The sequence below is a fragment of the Balearica regulorum genome, chromosome 14 (genome assembly GCF_011004875.1).
Source record: "Balearica regulorum gibbericeps isolate bBalReg1 chromosome 14, bBalReg1.pri, whole genome shotgun sequence".
NCBI lineage: Eukaryota > Metazoa > Chordata > Aves > Gruiformes > Gruidae > Balearica > Balearica regulorum.
Window position 1 is genome coordinate 9,018,233 of NC_046197.1, and position 21,757 is coordinate 9,039,989.

At 39.0% G+C, this 21,757-nt stretch overlaps 2 protein-coding genes across 3 annotated transcripts in view; one reads left to right on the forward strand and one right to left on the reverse strand.

Annotated features, from left to right (window-relative positions):
• Positions 1-14,087, reverse strand: part of ADRA1B (adrenoceptor alpha 1B) — a 29,687-nt gene extending 15,600 nt beyond the window's left edge. For both annotated transcript variants that reach the window (XM_075766271.1, XM_010309502.2), the window contains exon 1: positions 12,682-14,087. In XM_075766271.1, the coding sequence (XP_075622386.1) occupies positions 12,682-13,654 (973 nt within the window). In that variant the 5' untranslated portion in view covers positions 13,655-14,087. The remainder of the gene's footprint in view (positions 1-12,681) is intronic.
• Positions 11,029-21,757, forward strand: part of IL12B (interleukin 12B) — a 168,491-nt gene continuing 157,762 nt past the window's right edge. The window contains exon 1 of the mRNA XM_075766273.1: positions 11,029-11,321. The gene's annotated coding sequence lies outside the window, so the exon portion shown is untranslated. The remainder of the gene's footprint in view (positions 11,322-21,757) is intronic.

The following is a 21,757-nucleotide window of genomic DNA, read 5'->3' on the forward strand; positions in this document are numbered from 1 at the left end:
GCAAAGAAGGAGGAAATTAAATTGTTTTCCATGTCCACAGTGGCAAATATATGAAGCACAGTGATTTTAATTGTAGCAAGACAAACTGAATTTATGGATTGGGAAACACTTACTATCTTCCAAGACAGGAAAATTCTGGAACATACTGCCTAAGAAGGGTGTAAAAATCCAACCCTGGAGGTTCTTAAAAACAGAGTAGACACACATCTACTGATTTATGTGTAGCTGTTCCAGCCTTTGGGTTGGAGGATACCCTGAACGACCTCTTCAGATCCCTTCTAATCCTACTTTCTCTGATTAACTCTGCAGAATATAACAATGTTAATCAGGAAAACTTTATGGCTTAAGTTTTGGCAGCCCAGCAGAGTTTTACATTTGCAGGACTGGAATCCTACTGACACTGTAGTCTTAGATCCCCTTGGTAAATATATCCATTAGTTTGGTTGAGGATTAACTGTTAGAAAAATGGAATGTCTGAGACAGATACTTATTTGGGCACTTATTCTGTTCAGTCCCTCCTGACTGGGTGGAATCCCAGCCTGAGTTTTCTATACAGAGAGAAGAGAAGCTGTTCTTTATTATCCAGGAGGTGGTTTAGATGGATGTCGCTATACATGTCATGTACTTCTAAATATAGTTTAATTTGGTGACTCTTATGCAAAGCTCCACTGCCTTTCACCATATAAAGATATGAAAAATATTTTGATTAGCTTGTATATTTTTAACATTACCCTTTTCCCTACCTTGTTCTTGGAATTAACAACAATACCTTTTATTTAACTGCACACATGCTTTACCTTGTAATTAACGTCAGGAGCAAACAAATGCGGGCTAGTTTGGTACCTTGATAAAATGATAAAGCTAAGCCTACTAGACACTCTCTAAACATCAGACTATTACTTCCTCCCCTAATCTCCAACTACTTTCCCATTGCAGTCTGATAAGCAGATTAAATATTTCCCTGTACTGATACAGATTGCTTTTCAAAATGGCTGGAAAATTTTGCATATGATTATCTCCTCAGTGATTTATTAGTGCTGTGAGTAGCCACAGTGACTTCCCTACTCAAACTGATCACTCTCCTGATGCTTCATGTTTAATAGCTTCACTGTAAGGGAATGTATATTTTCTATTCCCTTTTATTTTTCTGCACTAAACCCTGTAATTTATTAAACATAGCACCACAATCTTACCTCTGATTGCACCTTTAGACACCAATGAAGTTTTTGCAAAGCCTGTGTCCACCACAATTTGAGAATGAGAAATATTTCAGAAACTCAAACAACTTGATCTGTTTTGATTGTTTTTTGACTGCGCTCACCAGACTTGATAGAGCTATTCAGTTTGGAAATACACTGAGCAACAGCAAATATCATAAAAAGGAATTAAGAAGTATTTTATTTAGCAAACACTAATTTCATTTAGGGTCTGACTGGTTCTTTATAATGAATGCTTTATTGCACAGAAAGTAAGTAAAGCAGCCTCAATGAAATTAGGGAACATTGTGGGAAACAATTTGCCATATTAATTGTCTTCACATATTCTGCAGAGTATCTGGCCAGAACATCACTGAGATATTGATATTCAGAGTCCACTGGAGTCAGTAGGAGTCTCTGAAAGCCTTTGTAAAGGCTCACAAGGACTCCAGTGGACTTTGGAAGAGTCCTTAAAATAGCAGGGTGAGCAGCAGGAAAATCTTCTGGACCGGATTGATCCAAATACCTTTAATTAAGGAAAGCCCTTCACTGAAGGAGGTTTTGATGTAGCCCTCTGCAGAGGAGAAACACACACACTCATGCACACACACACACAACTTCCTCATATTCTTTCCTGCTTTGTTATTTCTCTTCCATCTAAGTATCTGCTCCTTTGCTGCCTCTCACAACTGGCCACTGTATTCATACAAAAAGGAGAATGGGAATGTTAAGACCTTCTGCTTAAGGATCCTTAATGTAATAGTTGGCGAGCTTCTTGACAAAAGTGTAATACACAGGACATGTTTGAGTTTCCACTTCCATTTTATGGAAGAAGGAACTTAGCATCAAAATTAGACCTGCCATTGCAACCAACCAACCAGACAAAACTCTCCAAACTACTTCCAGGAGAAGGGACAAAACTTGCTACTCCAGCTGTGTGTGTATGCAAAGTGATCAGATGCTATAGTGATTAGCTGGAGTTTAAATCTGAAAAATAGCATGCAAGATAATGTTTATGAACTAAAACTTTTGAAATTGCCTTTGATATCCTTCTGCCGTTCTGCTCTGTTACCTACTTCCAGCCACACAGAGGAAATAAACAACTGTGTGTAAGTGACCAACAGTTTTTTTGTGACAACAGTCATTTGTGAAACACCACTGGATTATGTGGTTATATTTCCTCCCTTCATCCATCATGCAAGGAATATATGTATTTATACATGATGAGACTGAAAGCCAAGAGCTAATTACAGAATTATTGCAGTGGAAGGGATGTTATGGGGTCTCTTGTGCAGCCTCCTGCTCAAAGCAGGGTCAACACTGCATTAGGTCCCTGAAGCCTTCCCTTCTCCAGGCTGAAGAAGCCCCATTCCTTCACCCTCTCCTCACACAACGTGCCTCAGCCTTGTGATTGTTTTGGTTGCCTCCACTGGACTCACTCCAGTTTATCGTTGTCTTCCCCTGCATGGATGCAGTACTCCAGACACGGTCTAATGAGTTTTGAGTAAAAGGGCATAATCACTTTGCTCCGTCTGCTGGCTCCATTCCTGTTCTACAGCCCAATATGCTGCAGCTTGCATCTGATGGGGGCATTTGAGTAGTTTTACATCCTATGTTAATGTTTGTGTAAGTCATCTTCATGGGAGAGGGTATTCTCTGCGTGTGTATTTTCAAGAATGCCATATATTTCTTATTTGTACCCGGTGGGAGGAAAACTTTAAACTATTAATGATTTACTAATCTAAAATTAACCACATTCTCCTTTACTGTCTGCCTTCTCTTTAATATCCCTGCTTTTTCTTTTTCCATCCAGGCATGTTCACTTTCCAATTACTTATTTTCTTTCTTCCTTTTAATTTTTAAATATTTATTTCTACTCTCTTTATGCCTTAGGTTTTAACTCCAACTGCTAATCTCTTTCTAATCACTTTATGTTGTGATAATTGACTTCCTATTAAGTAAACATCCATTTTTAGTAAGTTCTGTATTTGATATCAATTATCTAAATTACTCACATAATCATCAGTTCTGTTCAGAATCAAGTATTTGATACTTAGATTAAATAACAGTTGGGCAAGAGTACTGTGAATTTCCTGGATTTAAGGAGAAAAAGTCTTTATGGATGAGTTTTGGGTTGCCAGGTGCTATATTTTCTGCCCGTTACAAAAAATCACATTACAAAATCTTCTAAATCCAGTTTTGCTTAGATGAGAGCCAACCTAGGGTGAGTGTATGTTCCTGTTTACTGGAACAGATAGAACATTTGTTTTTATTGAAACAAAATGGTCTGGAGTTGTTTAAGTACTTTGCTGTGTGTCAGTTGATATTCCAGTAATAGCAAACTAGCTACAAGAAAATATGTCGTGAAACAATAATGGAGTAGAAGGAGAGCTTTACTGCATAGGTTTTTGTCATTAAGATTACAGAAAAGCCCTAAAATTTGAAACTACTTGTCTTTATTCATAATAAGTAGAAAATGAATTGTTTCTAAACTTCAAACACTGAGTGGGGTTATTCTGGAGAGAAACCCACCTTCTTGTGTGAATACCATAAAGTAGAAATAGTTAGAGAATTGGTAATAAGTTTTTGTAAGTTTTGTTATAGATTCTGCTCAAATTTAAATGGTCAAGGTAACCTTGGAAGGCAAACATATCCTCTTTCATTCAGAGGAGAGAATTATTCCATTTTGGTGCAGAGTCATTCTGATTGGAGTTAAATCTGAACTTTTCAACATTCCACACAAGAGAAAATTCCAATGTTTTACAAATCACTGTAGTGATGAGAAACATTGCAAAATACAAAATGATAACAAATGAGTTCTGAAAGATGAAAACCGGGACACTTCAACAATATCAAACCCCATCTCTCAATCTGTTCTTGAGAAGAGAACTTTTGCAAAAATGAGTATTGTTTGGCACAAAATTTGTTTTATGATGGAACTTAGCCTTGCTATGAGAAGTGACTTGTTTGGATTTGTCATGTGATCAACGAGAGACTATCCCAGTGCTGGGCAGTAGACAGCTGCTCATGGCCAGGCCGGGAGCCGCTGCATCTCCCCTGCACTGATTCCTGCCGCAGTCACAACTGCTGGTAGCTGCTAACGGCTGAGTTACGGCCACTTCTTAATGAACAGGGAAAGCTCAAATGCTACATGTGTGTAGCTAGTAAAGTTCTCCCTGTAAAAGTAATAAGCTACTTCTGACCAGAGTAGTTATGAGTTCAGAGAATGCGGAAAGGATGTGTTCGTCTTTTATTTAAGCTTTCTGCGGTTCTTTTTACCACATGCTTAGCCAAGTCAGTGTGCCAAGGTTTTAAAGCTAATTAGATTTCTAAAGCTCCTGATTTCTTTCCATCCAGCATTCAGTGTTTGTTTACATTCCCCTGGACTTATTTAACATAGGAAAAAACCCCACAGTTTACAAACAGTAGAGGATGAAATAGAGAGGATGGTTATAAAATTAAGAGTTGATCAAACCAGGCGGGACTGCAGGCCTTCTGGAGAAGAGGGTTAGGATAACAGTGAAAAAACATCTTGAGAAATAGTAAGAACATCCAAAATCAACAGAATAAAATTCAATTAAAAAAAATGAAAGGAAAGATGGTTAAATTCTAACTACTACAAACAAGTATCGATGGCAAGCATTTGGTTATGGTTTTTGAACCTGTTGGTGTCTCTGTGGGATGCTTTGAGGTACATATCCCAGCAGTGCCCAGGCTGCCAGGCTGGGGCACACCATGGGAATCACAGTAACCCCGTAGTCACCAATGTGCTGCAGAGCTGCACCCTCCTGTTTGTGGGTAACTTCTGTGCATGTGTTGGAGGAGAGCATTTTGCTCTTGAGGAAGGAGAAATATCAAATTAGGAATAACTGACTAGGCAATGATATTGCAGAAGATGATGTGGGAGAAATAGAAATACAAATACAATGCTCTTGCAAGTATAGCAGTTCTCATCCTTCACTGTATTAATAGGTCAGTTACATATATGTCCAAGGATCTAGGCCAGCTATTAAGAAAAGTGTCCTGGTTGTGAGGAATTTATGTCCTAGAACTGACTGCCTGAGCAGTTGCGGGATTCTCCTTGCTGGAGCCTTCTGGCCCCACAGCGAGCAAACCCTTGTGAGGAGTGATGAAGGTGTCATTCAACCTGTCCTCAGCCCTTGAGTCTTCCATTTCCTTGTTTTCCAGTTGAGTCAAGGAAGTCACACAGAGAAATCTCCCCTAACTGTCCTGACAGGGTAAAAGTGTCTTATACTCATTCCTGCATCCCATTCAAATAGGGAAATAAACATTTGGTATTAACTAAACTCAGTAACTCCTACCAATCTAAGGCTTGGTCCTGTGTAGACAAGTTCTTAAGCAGGCAAATGGAAGTAGCAGACATACACAAATGCAGAATCTGACCATAAAGAGCACATCCCCCTAGGGATATGTTCATGAGTAAGAGCAAAGCCTAAGGAAAGCATTTTTCTCGCTGTCTCATAGGCTGAGAAAGGTTATTGTTTCCATTTTCTTATCCTAATTAAAATTCACAATTTCTTATCATCCACACTATCTATCACTGATAGCAGGGCCTTATATTTCAGATGAACAAATCACTTCTATGAGACCTGTATGAACTTCATTCACAATGGCGCAAATTTGAGATCCTTTTAAAGGCTCCAAAAATAGGGACTTATCTGGAATGGCCAAAATAAAACCAGGATTTCACCTCCCTTGAAGTTTTGCTAATGGAAGTTGTAGTACAGATAGGGATCAGATCTTTTTTTCTAAAACCCAGAGCTACACCTTCTTATATTACAAGTAATTGCAAAGCAGAGTAGCTATATTTTTATTTTTATAGGGACAATGCCTATGTATTGAACCACAGAGCTACTAACAGTGGCACTCCTGGCATGGTAAGATTGTCTCTGATTGATAGGCAGAAGTTAAGAGATAATCTGTCATTTCCAGAGATCCTGCTCTGGTCTGCAGCCCATGACTTTCCTTCCAACAGCATCATACAAAAGATGGTGTTGATGCTTAAAGCATTGAGAGTTGAAAATTATTTTAAAAAACTTATGGTACAACAGACCATTTGCAAGTTGGTATTTAGAAGAGCAATAGAAAAGACAAAAAGGAGCTTTATTTGCCCAGCCCAGAAAGAGAAAGAGGAAAGCTGTAGTTTAAAAAAGAACAATAAAGTAAGCAATGGAATTTAAGGTTTTTCATGCCTCATCCATATTAGCATAGTTGTTATATTAGCAAAATTCTGAGTATATCTTGAATAACAAAATATGGAGATACAAGATATGGAAAATACATGACATATGGAAAAAGTACATTTTTTGCACAAACCCTATGTATCCTTATGTATACCAGTCTACCACCTCTCTCTCCAGAATAGCTATGATGACTTAACACCATGGAGAGAATTCACTTGTGTTTAAATTGTGTTGCCCTCACATAAATATGATAAGATCAATTTTAGTAAGAATCTTGTTCAATACTGTAAAACTGACAGTAGATAGGGACAGAAACATGATATTATTGCTGCTGTTATTCTTTTGTCCAAAAAAGTTACAGACTTCTGTCACTTGCTAACTAGAAAGAATATGGGTCAAGCTTATGCTTGTTTTGCAGTTAATTAGCTGATTAAGGGAGCCTAGACAAGCTAATCTGAGTCTGCTGACATTTAATTTATTACACTTAAATATCTTCAATTACTGGGCATGCTTTGATGTCTTTTTTACCCTTTCTCGCTTCTGACTTATAACTGATGCAACCTGTCTTGGACAATGTTGGTAAATAATAAGACTTTACCATGGAATTGAATAACACAGATACAAAGATATTGTATGAACTTCCATTATATTTTTTCTCTTTTGTTACTTAGACACTGATAGTTATTGCTTTTCAGTTTCGAAGTATCACTTGAAAGCCCATCAAAATATCTCAAAATCTTGCAATGGGCTATGGAGGAGGACTTACTTTAGTGAAGATACTAAAAGACTCATCACTTTTTGTTCATGTCTGTATATCCCAGATAGGTACACTACAGAACACGCAGCTGAGATCCTGAGGTATGGCCTCAATGCTTTAGGACCATATGCACATGTATAACTTTACTCAGTGCTTTCATCATGACTACCAACCTAAGCAATAGCACATGTGTTTGCAAATGCCTTTGGCTGACGACTTTGTGTACACTGCTTTGCAGGATGCTGGATGCTGAAAGCAGTGTTTACTCTGAAATTATTGCTTCTCTCCTGTCTTTGATTTCATTAGTTTTGAGATTTCGTATTGCTGCCCAGTGGCTCAGTCCTGATTTTTTTTTCCCTTGGAGCTTTCTGATTACCTGAGACAGGAATTGCTGCCATCCCTGAGGTTGAATAGTCAACATGAGTTGATTTCTTTGTATTTTTTATGTATTGCTTTGCATATTTGTTTTTGTAAGACTGTACACATTAAGATTTCTCTTTGTTCCTCTGACCTGCAAATCAAAAGCCTACATAGGAAGTACCCCAGAATTTGTGCAGTTTCATCTGCTTTCATAACAAACAACTTTGTTCTAAAAAATAGAAGTGTGTAAGTAACCAATAATTGGCATCCTTTGCAAACCAAAAGGCTTAAACCAGGGCTTAAGGGCGGTTATTTCAGTAGTAAAATGAATCATCTTAATATAATCCAGTCCTCCACGTGTGACAAAACATTCTGTATAGGTCAAGAAATGCCCTTACGATGTTTAGTTTTACTGGAATTGGCTAGAAAATAGGAGGAGCAGGTTCCTGCTGTCACCTATGCAATTGAACACTGTACCAAAGATTGACGTGCAAGTGGCCAGAGGATCAGATTGCCACATATATTGTTAATTAGTCCAAATTCTTTATAACTAGTAACTTGAGGACATCAAATCTGGAGAGCTAGGCTAATTAGAGAGGGGAAGAGGGGCAAGACCAAAATGAGATGAAAGACAAACCAGGCCTAAAGCCTTGCAGAAAGCAGAACCCAGTAGCATTGACAGCACTAGACCTAATGCCTTGAAGTATTTCCCATGGGAAACTAAGTGGCATGATTTGGTATTCTTGGTGCAGAGATGCAGAGGTTGGGCTGATGTAACATAAATATACATACTGTACTTGAATAACATTTTATTTTAAGAATAATTTTGTATTGGCTGACCTGTAGCATGCAGAATACTTTTATGTTCTTCTTTATTATTTTATTATAGAGAGGTTTCAAGAGCTTAATATATAAGGATAGTCAAAACAGTTGTATCTTCATTATGAGCCTCTTGGGACCTTATCCCATTGCCAGTTAAGTTACAAGAATTTTGTTTCTGACTTCAGTGGATAAGATCACAGGTTTTGTGGGAGCAGGGGGAGTTAGGCTCTGAATTGGGAAGTGAATAGTGCTCTGCTGATCTCCTCTGGAGTTAAGCAATAGGCTGGGGAAGTTAATATGCTTTGGTTAAAATACTGGAGGTGGTGAGTTTTCCCTTTGCAGGCTGCATGTGTATGTGTGTACATGTGTGTGTGTGTCTGGGAGAAGACTGGCAAGCCCACTCTGATATCTCAATTAACAGGAATGAAACTAAACTTTTACTTAGCTGCCAGGGGGAAACATATGATCCTTCATTTTGGATTTGTTTTTTTAATAGAGGTATTGGTATAAAATTGAATATTCCTTTGTTTAAAGGAGGGAGTTTTAATGAGTGTTACCTTATTTCTGCAGGGCTCTAGCCTTTAGATAAAAATCATCTATTTTACTCATCATTTTTCAGTAATGTATATTTAATATAGTCCTGATGCCTAAGAAAGGATATATATGATGGGGAAGAAAAGAAACATTTATTTTAAAGAAGCAAGATATTTACTCTTCAAAGCTGAGTCACTGAATTTATGGCACAAGAAGTTGTCTTAAAGACATGTATGTCTTCATTTTATTTTTTATGCTGTACCACAAATAATTTTGAGTGGCAAGACAACTGTTTACAAAGCCATGGAGCATTTATGAATGCAACAAGGATATTCTATAGCTCTTTTGCTATCTGGAAAGAATACCTGGTAGCTACTGGACTAAAAACACATTTTTCACATGATTCTCTTTGATACCAGTTTTGCGGCATCATCAGGTGCTTAGCACTAAAGGCAGCATGGTTCAGTCCTACAAAAAGAGACTGTGGGTCATTCTTCGTGCTGATCATGTCATGACACTCAGTACATCATAGTGTCAGTGCTGTAATTCCTCTCTGTAGCTGTATACAGAGCTCTGTCAGAGAGCTTTCCTTGCAAAGCCTTTTGATTCTTGCTTGAAAGACACTCTGTAAGTGTTAATATGATTTCTTTTTCTTGGTCATGTAATATTTATTCAAGCAATATCCCTACTTTCAGCACCACATCAGTTCCCAGTATATATCTGCCACCTGATGCAATAATCCTTTGTCTGGGATATCAAAATGGGTAGCTGTGGAATATATTGAAATGCCAGAGTGGAAGAATTATAATTTTGCCTGGGAAACCAGTAGAAGAGCTGAGAACACTTTTAACATGAAGGAAACTCCTCTACATATAAGCAGATTTCTTAAGACATGGTTTTGGGGTGTTGCAGAAATAATGTTTTGTGGTGGGATCCTCAAAAATCCAGAGCGGCTCTGCTAATGCCATTCTGCAGAGTCATGGCATTACTGAGTGAAACAGGGAGCAAAAAAAATAGTAAAGATGTGGATGTGGGGGTATGATTTGGGTCAATGGTGCAAATATAAGATGTGAAGGAAGAAGCCTATCCTTCCAGATTAGTGAAGCTAAGTATCTAGTCTGGACTCAGTAGCAGAAAAGCTATTGTAGTTTGCAGTGGTGAGTGGGTTGTGATTAAAGCAGCCCAGGGCACCTATGAAGAGTTTTGTAAATCAACAGTACCTCTTGGATTCTATGGTTTGCCTGTCACTGAAATTGATTTCACACCATTGTGTGCTTTTTGTAAGGGTTCTTAACAGCATTTCATTTAATTTTGTGACTTCAAGACACAAAGCAAAAGATTTCTGGTATGAAGAATGCAGCAACAGCAGGCTCCTTAAGAAGTCTTTCTCCACTGCTCTACCTCTCCTCCAGTTAAGGATGGCTCCTTTATGCACGTCAGGAAAAGGTCTTTTCCCCACCTGTTTTAGTGAGCAATGCTTTAGTCATGCCTAACATCATTAATTAACTTTGCACTGATACACAGAGATGAAAAGTACAAGATTCTGGAGTGTGCCAAATAAATTAAAAAAAGAGATCAGGGACAAGGAACAAAACCTGCCCTATTCCTAGTCAGCCAAACAAAGGGAAAGTACCTACTATTTAAATGTGTTTGGATACTATATTACATACTATGTATACCTCTCCCCTCCCCTTTCTTAGGCTAAAGGCTGTCAGTTAAGAGTTGGGCCCCTGAGAGGATTTCTAGACAGAGGACAGGAGAGCCTGCAGTCTATATGGCAATGCCAAGATGCTGATTTTTTCTCTTCTAGCTGACACAATGGCAACTCTTTCTGAACCTCAGCTCTGCGGGGCACCAAGTGCTCACAGCGCTGAAGTGAGTATGTTGGGGGTTACAGGCACTCGGTCTGTGTTGGGTCAGAGCCCACAGCTGTGGGCTTAGCCCTTTAGCCCACCCAGCTCCTCTGCCAGCACACAGTGTGCTATGATGAAGGCTTTCAGCCTGTCACCTCACTGCTGCCTTGCACACAATTTATATGAAAGGGAAAATCGTATTGTGACAAGCAATAAATTCTCCACTCGGGTGTCTTAAGCAATGACTCATTAAACCTCCCAGGAAAGAACAGGAGTTTTGAAATAACTTCTCAAAGGGAAAACTGACACTCCTTCAAGGAACTTAATTGTTTCTCGCATTGCTTCTGCCCTGTGACCATAATGTTCTTAATATACCAATCTGCATATGTGTTTGTAGAACAGTGTCAGTAGCTATACTGGCTTCTGCTGGCTAAGGATATGATCTACTGCTTCACATTTGCTTTTTTTCTCCAATGTTCTTTCAATAATTCAAAATCAAGGAGGGAATCTACTTTATCAGAGGATCATGACCTACTTGCTATGTATCTAATACTACTACTGGTACCATATGGTGAAAGTATATTTCTATCCACAGGTATGTACTTTTGCAATAGTTGGAAACTAGCTCTATGTTATAAACTTTCTTTAAGAGCCAGCACAAGGACTTTAACTTAGTAGCCAAAGAGAACTTTGCTCACAATTTCCCTTCTGTTTGGAATTTTTTACATCCTTAACATTAGCTTTATGCAGCTCTTGAATCGTATTTCAGTTTATGATACAATAAGCTAGATTATAAAATTGCCATGCACTAGCCTAAGTGGTTGTCTTGCAGTAAAGATTCTACTCTAAATGATATTACACATTCACTGAAATTATAATTTTATAATACTTCACCAGGACCAAGTTGCTGAACTCAGTTTAGTTTTCTACAGCAGTCTCTAAAAATATTCACTTACCGTTCAATGAGAAATGTTTTGGTAGGGTAACTAAGTAAACATGAATACAGAACATTAATAAAGGCTTTTTCTCCCTTTTCTTTTTCCACCTCTTTCCATATTTAGACTGCCAGATTGTCTGTGTCTCAGAGAAATTAATTTTGGACAGATATTTTTGAGAGCTTAGTAATTCAATGTCTTGAGATATTCCACTTCAGAGGTAGTGCTAGTATTAATGACAATACAAGCAAATTTCACAAGGACTTGGGAAGACAGAGCGATGTGTTGAGGCTACATCAAATGTTTTAATACTATTTTAAAGCTGAAAGTGAACAAAGTGGCTGCCAAAAGCTTACCTGGCAATCTCCCAAAATGCCTGAACTAAGACCTATTGAAAGCAATGAGAACCTTTCTGTGGGGATCACTGGGCTCTGTGTGTTTGCTTTTGGGATGTGATCAATAACATTTGAACTGAGAACTAGAACTTTCTGAGCTTCCCAAAGCTCAGGGGAGTTTTGCAAAATCAGATTAATTTCCATTTAAGACACCTAATAATGCCAGGAGACCTACTGTATTATAGCCTGAACATCTAACAGTAAACTAAAACAAGAACATTTCAGTACTGAAACTCGTATGTGTTATTATCTAGGATTTTTGTTAAGGCATCCTATAAAAAATGTTTCTGAAACATGATTCAATTCAAACAAAGACCATAAAGGGAGATTTAATGTATAAACTCTGAAGGTACTGTCTCCTGATTTGACATCTGCCCCATCACAGAGAAGGACTGCCAGATGAGCAGACTTTCTGCAGGCTGCACACTTTACAAAGTTTCAGCATGACTCTTTGAAAAAGCCAAAATCAGAAGTAAATTACTTTCACTTCCTTTCCCGTGTTCACTGCAGCTCTCAAAATGATATCTACTTATCATTCATCTGATTTTTTTCTATGATATTTTTGTAGTAAACAACTAACCCTCTTCCTCTCCCTCCCCTCGCAATCCCTTGATTACCGACTTACCTAGTGGCAGAACAATGAAGAAAGGTAGCCAGCACAAAATAAACATGCCAACCACAATTCCCAACGTCTTGGCTGCCTTCTTTTCTCTAGAGAATTTAAAAAGTTTGAAAGCTAAGGAGTTCCTGGGATTGTGACCCTTGGATTTGGTGCTGTTTAATGTGTCCTCATGAATGTTCCTGTAATGAATCCGTAAAGTCAGCTCCTTGGAGTTGGACATTTCTTTCATAACCCCAGCTTCCAGGTTTTTAGTAGTCCTTTTTGCCACTATGTAGACCCGACAGTACATCACGAGGATGACGATTAAAGGAATGTAAAATGATCCCAAGGAAGAAAACAAAGCATAGAATGGTTCTTCAGTGATGCGGCACTCTTTATCATCCTTGGGTGCTGGTTCTTTCCAGCCCAAAAGAGGCCCAATAGAAATCACCATGGAAAGGACCCAGACACCCAGGAGAGCTAAAATTGCCCTTCTTCTTGTTACCAAAGTTGGATACTGGAGAGAATAACGTACCCCTATATATCTATCTATAGAAATCGCACATAGACTTAAAATAGAAGCTGTACAGCATAGCACATCAACTGCTGCCCAGATATCACAAAATATCCTCCCCAACACCCAGTAGCCAAGGATTTCCAGTGTAGCAGAGAATGGAAGGACAGTAAAGCTCAGCAACAAATCTGCTATTGCGAGGTTAATTATGAAATAGTTTGTGGGGATTCTTAAATGCCTATTGCAAGCAACAGAGAGAATTACCAAGATGTTACCTATAATAGCAAAAAGTATAAAGGCACCTAGGATAAGCCCCACAATTATTGCCCTACTGATGTCCAAGGAAGGCAAATCCAGATTGCTTGCTGTCTCATTGGAGTTGTTTGCTGAAAGATTGCCATTATTTAGTGCAGACACTTTCAAATATCCAGGTATTGATGAATTGGATTTATCGCCGAGGTAGGTATTCATCTTAAAAATCATCCTCCATAGCAAGTTACGATTGGATCCTTTGCACTACACGCAGACGGTTTGAGTTCAGTTGAAAAGTTATCTCTCTACCCAAGAAGTTGCTGCAAAGCCCCGGCCAGTTTTAGATTGAGAACTCATCTCCCCAGCAAGCTGTCAGCTATGAGCACATAAAACTTGCACAGCGTGAAGTCCTCTGAAGCTGTCAGAAATAATAGGCTGTTCAAAGTTGCTTAATTTCTCATACGAACTCGTTTAAACAGAAATTAGCAGGCAGAAGTCTTGGCTGGAGCTTGAAAGTAGCTATTTCAGTCATGACGTCCCTGAAATAAAAGACAGGTTTACAGTTTTCCCTTGTGCATTTGTGGTTCTGTTGGAAGGATGCCCCTGTCTAGCTGCTGTGACATGCGTCTCCAAGAAGGGTTTGTCAGCATTTAGGCAGCTCTGCATGAACTGGCTGCCTGTGCTCACGCTGCCTGTGCTGGTGACATCACGGCGGCTGGCCCCGTCACAGCACTAGAGGGCAATGCAGTTCAAGTTAAAACTTCCATATCAAAGTCTAATAAGCTAAACAAATGGAATATATCAGTCTTAATTAAAGCATTTGCCATATAAATCTGGATTGGAAACCTTTAAAAAAACAGTTTCATTATCTGAGAAACATACACTCGGTGGGATGTGGTGAAAAAAGCAATTTCAGTACAAAATGATCTAGTGCTCTTTGCCTTTTGCTCACCAAGGAGTATTTGAGTTTATTTTGTAGCTGAAGTCAATCACATGCCATTTTAGAGAACTAATCATCTCCCACCTTCCGAGGACAAATAGGTTCTGAAAATCCCTGGTTTATTAATAGATTCAGTAATTAATGATGGCATACAAACATACATGGAGTAGGTTGTTTCTAATTGTGAACTTTTTGTCAATAATGAAGAAGTATCAGATTACCAAAATCAAAATCTCTATTAAGAACTTGATGTTTGTTCTATACTCCTCTGTGCCAGGCACATCTGTGGCTTCATCTCCTCTTTTCTACCTAGATAACTTTTCTAAGCATAGGTGCGTTGTGAAGCCCAGCCCTGAACAGAGCTGAGCACCCTTACCCACAGCCAAACTGCAGGCAGTGAAAAGTATTTCATAATCTTTTCCAGGTACTCTTTATGCTTAATTACATTTCTGTATCTTTGCTAAGGGCTATGAAATCACTGAGACTGTTGTTAACTCATTGTAGCTCTGGGAAGACCTACTGTATCCTATAAAAGAAAAAATAAGTAATAACTGATTTATTTTTTAGCTAATAGCCTTTAATGTTGAAAACAGTGGCTTTCTTCATTTTGTGTAGCTTTGGGTCACCAGGTGGGGAGAAATCTCTGATCTTTATAGCTCGGTGACACTAAAAACAAAAAGTGAAAGATTAGCTGAACATATAACTGCCAAAATACTTTCCTCAACTTTCTGTCATCAGATTATGTCCTACAGCTGTTGTCTGCAGTACTCTGGGTTACTGTATATTGATTTTCCTGTTACAAAATGTACCGTGTTTAAAATAAAAGGTTCATTTTTAATAAGGCAGCTATGGCTGCATGTTGCAGCTCAGTGCTGGTTTTGAGGACAAACCATGTAAACAAAAGTTCAGGTTGAATTTTATTTGGGGAGTGTATGGCAGATGTTTGTATAGCCCTTCCCAACAGCAGGGACTATAGCAAAGCACTATCGTTCAAAAACTTTTCTTTGAAACATTTACAAGAATGACATGATAACTTGCTGTGCAGTCAGTGAAGGGAAGAGAAACAAACTCTCAATTTATGAGCTTAGTCTCAGCTTTTCTGCCTCTGCTTTCTCCAAGGCAAGCACTTTCATTGCTAATAAAAGGAGTTAGCAGCCTTTGATTTTGGACATATATCCTCCACACTTACCATTCTTGCTGGACTCCACATAACCACTTAGTTTTGTTTGTGATTTCTGATTTTGTTTCTCTGCCTCCGCTGTTTAAACCATGAATTCCTCACTCTAGGGGCTCTCTCCTGCTACGAAGGTGCAGACACAGCTGCTGGGAGGTGTGATTACAGCCGGGGCATCTGACTTGGTACTACTCTCAGTGGAGTGCTGGTAGCACACGGGGTAGCAGGAGTAGCTGCTTGCCCAGGCATCCTGGTAGGATTGCATAGCCTACAGCCAAGCCTGCACCTTCCCACTATTGGTGCTTGAGCTAAATTGATTAAAGCTAGTTTGATTAGATCATTAGGTCTTGACATAATGATGTTTCAGCCTTTGGCATGTAAGAAAATATGATCATTGCAAAATGTGGAGAAGTTGGAGACGAAATGGTCAGTGAGGGAGTAAACTGGTCTACTTCAGTATGTTTAGCTGGCAACATGTGGGACGTGCCCAGCCTGCAAAGAATAACAGAGTGGCCTGTAACTCCTCCCTGGCTTTGGCCAGATCACATTAGGACTTTGTAGCCCTGAGGAACCAGAGCTTTCAATAGCCTTCCAACAGCCACTTCTAGGAGTCAGCTGGTTCCAGCTTGCTGGCAAGGTCCAGGACACTGTGCCAACAGCAGTGGCAGGAAAGGGCAGAAGGGAAAGGAATAAGGATTCTAAGTGGTAGTGGTTGAACTCAAACACATTTCTTTGCTCAGTATCTTTTGCTGGCAGGAGAACTGAGACCAGGAGAACTGAGACCAGTCTGCTTCCCTTAGTCCGGCTGCTTTCTGTGCCCCTCTAGATGAAACAACAGACAGAAAAGCCCTATTCTAGGGGACACAGATGAAGGCAAAGCTACTGCTCATCTCTTGCAGCTGGACTAAGGAGTCTGATGTGGTTTAACATCCTCTGTTTACCAGTCTGTGTAATAACATACTGGCTGAACAGGCATGAGGCTCAGCTGATTAATGTTCACAAATTGCTTTGAGATCTTCAATGGCAGGTGCTATAATAAAGCAGAGTGTATTGAAACCCAGACATGAGTGTTAAATATTTACCTACCTTTGGATGAATGATAGAATAGGTACCGTGAAAAATAGGCTACTTTTTCTGCCAAGTTCGAGGTAGCACTTCAAACTAGTGCAATCGGAAACATCTGATCAGAGAAATGCAGATTGTATTCATTGCAGAGTTACCTTCATTCAGATGAATCATAGTTTCCAATGAAAAAGTAAATTTAATAGCCTGGAGATTCTACTCAATTTTATTTCAAGAATGACATACAGCAAGGCCGGATGCCCTTTAGTTAATCAATGTACTTCTGCTTGAGAGCTTGCTGAAGCAGCAAAGACTGGTTACAGAACATAGGTTTGAGGAAACATGGAGAACATCTTCATATGTTCTTAAACTAGTTCAAAATTTGAAATATGCTGGACTTCTACAATGTATTTTGTTGTATCAGATAAACGATTCAAAAGGAGTCCTGTGGTCATGGCTCAGTTTTATAAAGGGCTGTGTTCCTTTTATTCTTCTTTTACAAAGTGATGTTAAAAATATGCACCAGCATTTTGGTCTGATTTCAGAAACACAGCAGAAGCACTACCAGAGCACTTTTGCAATGCCGGTGAGTAACAACACAGCCTGCTCCTAACAGGCCATGGGAGTATGAGCTGATGTAGAATTTAAATGAGTACACCTACATAGGGTTTTATGTAATTCCTCTAATTCTCTGATTTATTTAAAAACCCTGATAACTCAAAGAAATAAATAAACTGATAAGACTGAAAAAAAGCAAGGCTATAGTGTCAGAAATAGTCTAGTTTATTCAGTTTAACTTGAACAGTATCGTGAACATGCTATCACATTTGATATCATACCAGCACAAACCAGAAAGCCTTCCTCCCATGAAAGAAGTATGAAAAGCAAGAAGCAATGAGGAGGGCATTGGATGCAGCTGCAGAAATATCTCATTTCTTTGCCACTGCCTCTGATACTAAAACATTCCTGAGAAGTGGATTGAGGAGGTGGACTTGGGGAAGGTTTTTTGTATGATGGTGGGTGGGTATGTAGACTCATGTGATGCATAAAATGTATCTGCAGCTCAGAGAAAATGTGACAGACTGATTGTTTGGCACTAGGTTATTTGCTTCATAATATAGCTTCTTTGTAGATGGCGTCAGTCATAAAAAATATACTGATAAAAGATGAAACTCTTGTCTGTTTTCGTTAGAAACTTCAGTGTTAGTTACCTAGGTACACTTTTTTTTTCTTCTTGTTTTATTAATTACAGATGGTGCAAAATGTTACTACTGTTTTGATACAAGTGTTCTTTCTGAAGTGTTCTTTCTTTAAGAACCACTGGAGAACACTTAAAATCCACAGACAGTGTGATCCACAATATTTCTTTCTTTCATTTTCATTACAGCTGATTATCAGGTCTTTGTACTTCATAGAAAACCTCTTTGGCTTAGCCAGAGTTGTGAAAAATTTCCACAGGCATTGGAAATACACGGGATTATAGTTTCCTTACATTTCATGATTAAGCAGAGCTAGTTTCTTTTGAATGTGTGCACACACACCCTGAACCTCAGGAAAGGGTCAATTTCCATGACGAGAAGAGAAAAAATACATTTTAAATGCTAATTTTCAGTTGTCCGGTAATGATATTTAAAAACTTGTGGGTTTATTTTCAGCGGTGGGAGGAATAAGTGTATGTCTGCTTATGTAGTTTGCAGCTAAAAGATGCTTGGGAAGCTGATGGACCTCCCCCGCAGGGCTGCCATCCTGTTGCCTGGCTCCTGTTGCCATCATTCTGCAAGTGCACTGGAGGGAGGAGCTTTAGACAGATACTGGTTTGTGTCTTCTGCTCTGAGACTCTTACATGTCTTTCGCAAAGTACTGAGTTTGCAACCAAACCCTGCACTAGACCCACAAAGAGCAAAGACAGGGGGAGGACTGCTAATCTCAGCAGGCTCCAGGACCTTTTTCTTTCTCTGTGTATCACAACATAATAGCACCATAGCATCCAGGAAGCACAGATGACTCGAAGCTGTTTCATCCTTCCCAAGAGAAAACCAAGAGTAATGAGGTGTTACATCTGAATCTCTCTGCCTTTTCTTTATGCTTTATCTAAACTATGCATTTTTTCCATTTATCTATCTCCATGTTTTGATCATGTGGTCCATGACCATTTGCTCTCTTTTGCCACCTGCCCTCTGCTCCCTCAAGTTGGAGAGAAAAGAGAGGGCAGAGTACTACTACTCAGAAGACAGTCTCTTCTCATCTTCCTGAAGTTCCAGTAGCAGCTCTAGCGTACAAACCCAAAACTTCACTTAGCCGGTAGCACCAATGAACAGCTGTAAACAGGCTATTCAGGCTGCTTGAACTAGGTCATTGGTTGCTGATCTTCAAAAAAACCACAAACCTCAACACTTCTCCCTGCTCCAAGGTAATATTATTGGCATCTTCCCAGGAGAAGACTAAAACTGCTGGAGAAGTAACTACCACAGAGTTGGATAAATATCAGAACAATATTACCAGACGATGAGGAAAAAAGTGAGAACTCGTGAAGTCTTGACTTTTCTTTGTGATCTGCTGGCAGGCTAGTGTATAGGATATAATTTTCCTATTATTTATGACCCTCTTATCAATTCATGCAGACAACTTATTTTCTGCTTGTGGTTGCACTGGGACTCTCAGTGAAACAAAACACATGGTTCTATCCTTTAACATCCCCTATTGGAAAAAAAAAAAAAAAATCAGAATTTTTCTACAGGAACAATCACTCGTGTTGTTTTTTCATAAATTGCAGGTCTCTTCTAAGTGTTTCCACCTACTGGCATTGAACAATAGTACATTTCTGGGAGCATAAAAAGAAATTCTTGAGGTGGAAGAAAATTTCATTTTATTGAGTCTCCTTTGACTTTTTCCAGGAAGTCATGCTGGCATGGAGCTGATTGCAAACTATGGGGAGATTACAGAGCTATTGGAAGATAATATTAGCTGACAAAATGTTCTGACAAACTGAAATGCAGTAAAAAAAAAAAAAATCTTACTAAGTTCCTCATATAAAACATGGGATATCTTTACTAAAAATAAGAAAAAGCCATGAAGCGGTGTTTGACACATGTGCAGGATTATAGTGTTGTACTCATTTTTTGTGTGAATGCAACATAGTGGAAATCTGTCATACAATATCATTGTAAAGGTGCTTGCAAAAAAAGCCCTGTGCTCAGTGAGCTGGCGTGATAGAACTGCCCCTGCACTGTGCTGCTGCTCTGGTTGTGCATTGTGCAGTCTCGATTGGTTTCCTCTTTTCTTCTTTATCGAGAAATTTGGTCATTTAGTTGCTATTATACTGCAGTGTGGCTAACCAGAACAACATGGATTAAAGTCATAAATGCAGGAGGAGAAAAGGAAACTTTTCAAAGGGTTTTCTTATGCCCTCTCAATTGTTGCTTGAAATATGTATGCCTTGTAGAAAAAACAGTCTCCACCCTGACCTAGAGGCCATAGTCTTTATTAACTATGCCTTGACATTAAAAGGGATGAAAGGAAAATATGTGTTAGATTCAGGAATCTCTAATTCCATGAAAATCTGTTAGTTAGTTAGGAGTTTATTCACCTTCTCAAACCATGGAGAAAATCTACAAATTCTCAACTGGAGGTGAAAGTGAGTTAGCTTAGTCTTCAGGAGCCATTTGCACAGAGATCAAACTTTGGGTACATAAACTAAATAGCTTTACTTAAGGCCATGGACTTGCCATGGTGAATACTGGCTAATTGGCAGTGCAGGGCACATAATGCTCCCTGTAATGAATTTCTAATAATGGTTGATGCTTTGGCTGATCCAAAGTCCTATTTTATTTCCTTCTCTTCTTATCTTTCACCCTTCCTTAATAATGAGATTTTCTCCCAATCCTAGCTGTGATCTTTTAAAGTATGTTTAGATTCTTTCATAAACCTATTGATTTGCAAGCTAAGAATGAATCTAAGCATTAAATACTATGAAAGTTTGGCATGGCTCAGGTGCCTGAAAGAAACCCTGGCTGTAAGTCAGTTGCCAGCTCATGACAGACGTCGGTTGGTATGCAAGTGACTTAAAAGCTTGGGCCATTTGAAGGACTCGCACTTTAGATAAAACAGAGCAGAACACAGAATAAGTATTCTATGAGACAGTTATTACAAAAAGAGTGATTTTGTCTCTGGTGAGTGTAATAAAATAGACCTGTAGCAAAAGTGTGCTGGGTGGTCATGGCTGGCTTGTATCCCATCTGCAATGATAACCTGAACAGAAGCTGTCCAAAAGAAAGTGTAAATCCCTTATAATGCTGTGCTAAACTGTACTGAGGAAAGAGGATTTCTTCCTGATCCTAGGTGGAGATGAGTCATAAACCTTGGTGAAATCTTTGATATGTGCAATCTTTCAGAATTTTAAACCAATAAGGGGATGTTTATGGGAACCAGATGAGTTTCAGTGCTCATGTTGTGCATGCAGACTGTTAGCCCAGCAATGGAGCAGCCATGATACCTGAACTAGGCCACCACTTCTCTCAGAAAGGCTTTTTAGCCTGAACACTGACCTCTGGGAGATGGCTATGTGGCTTCTCGGCCAGAGATGGCTAAAGCCTGGCCAAGATGAAGTATGTGTGGAGAGATAGGTCTGTCCATGCCTGCCCAGAAGTCACCATGTTAAATGCCATCATTATTTATTTAGAAAGTTGCCACACTTTATGTGAACTGTTCTGCAAGGTTCTGAGTGCCTTCACCTCTCATTAAGTCCTCCTGATGAACAAGAGGGCTTGTCAGATGCTGGCCTGGGCTTCCTAGGTAAAGCAGTTGAATTGTGGTGGTGAGGCAGGAGGGGGATCCTGGGCTCCCCTGAAAAAATCTTTTCCTATGCATGTAAACTATCTCTTAGCTTGACCCTTTTAGAATAGAATTACAATGGAATGAACTTGAGGTTTTAATCTCCGTATTACAGTCTGTTCTAGATCATAAAAATGAAAATTAATACAGATTGCAGTCTTTTTTAAAAAAGGCACATGGCTCGGTATATTTATTTACATTAAATAAACTAATCTTCATTTAAAATATTTAATGTGACATTAAAAGGGCAGTAATTAAATGTTGAAAAAAGAAAAACATTTTAAACACAACACATAACTCATGTTACTCACTGTCATAAAATAACATT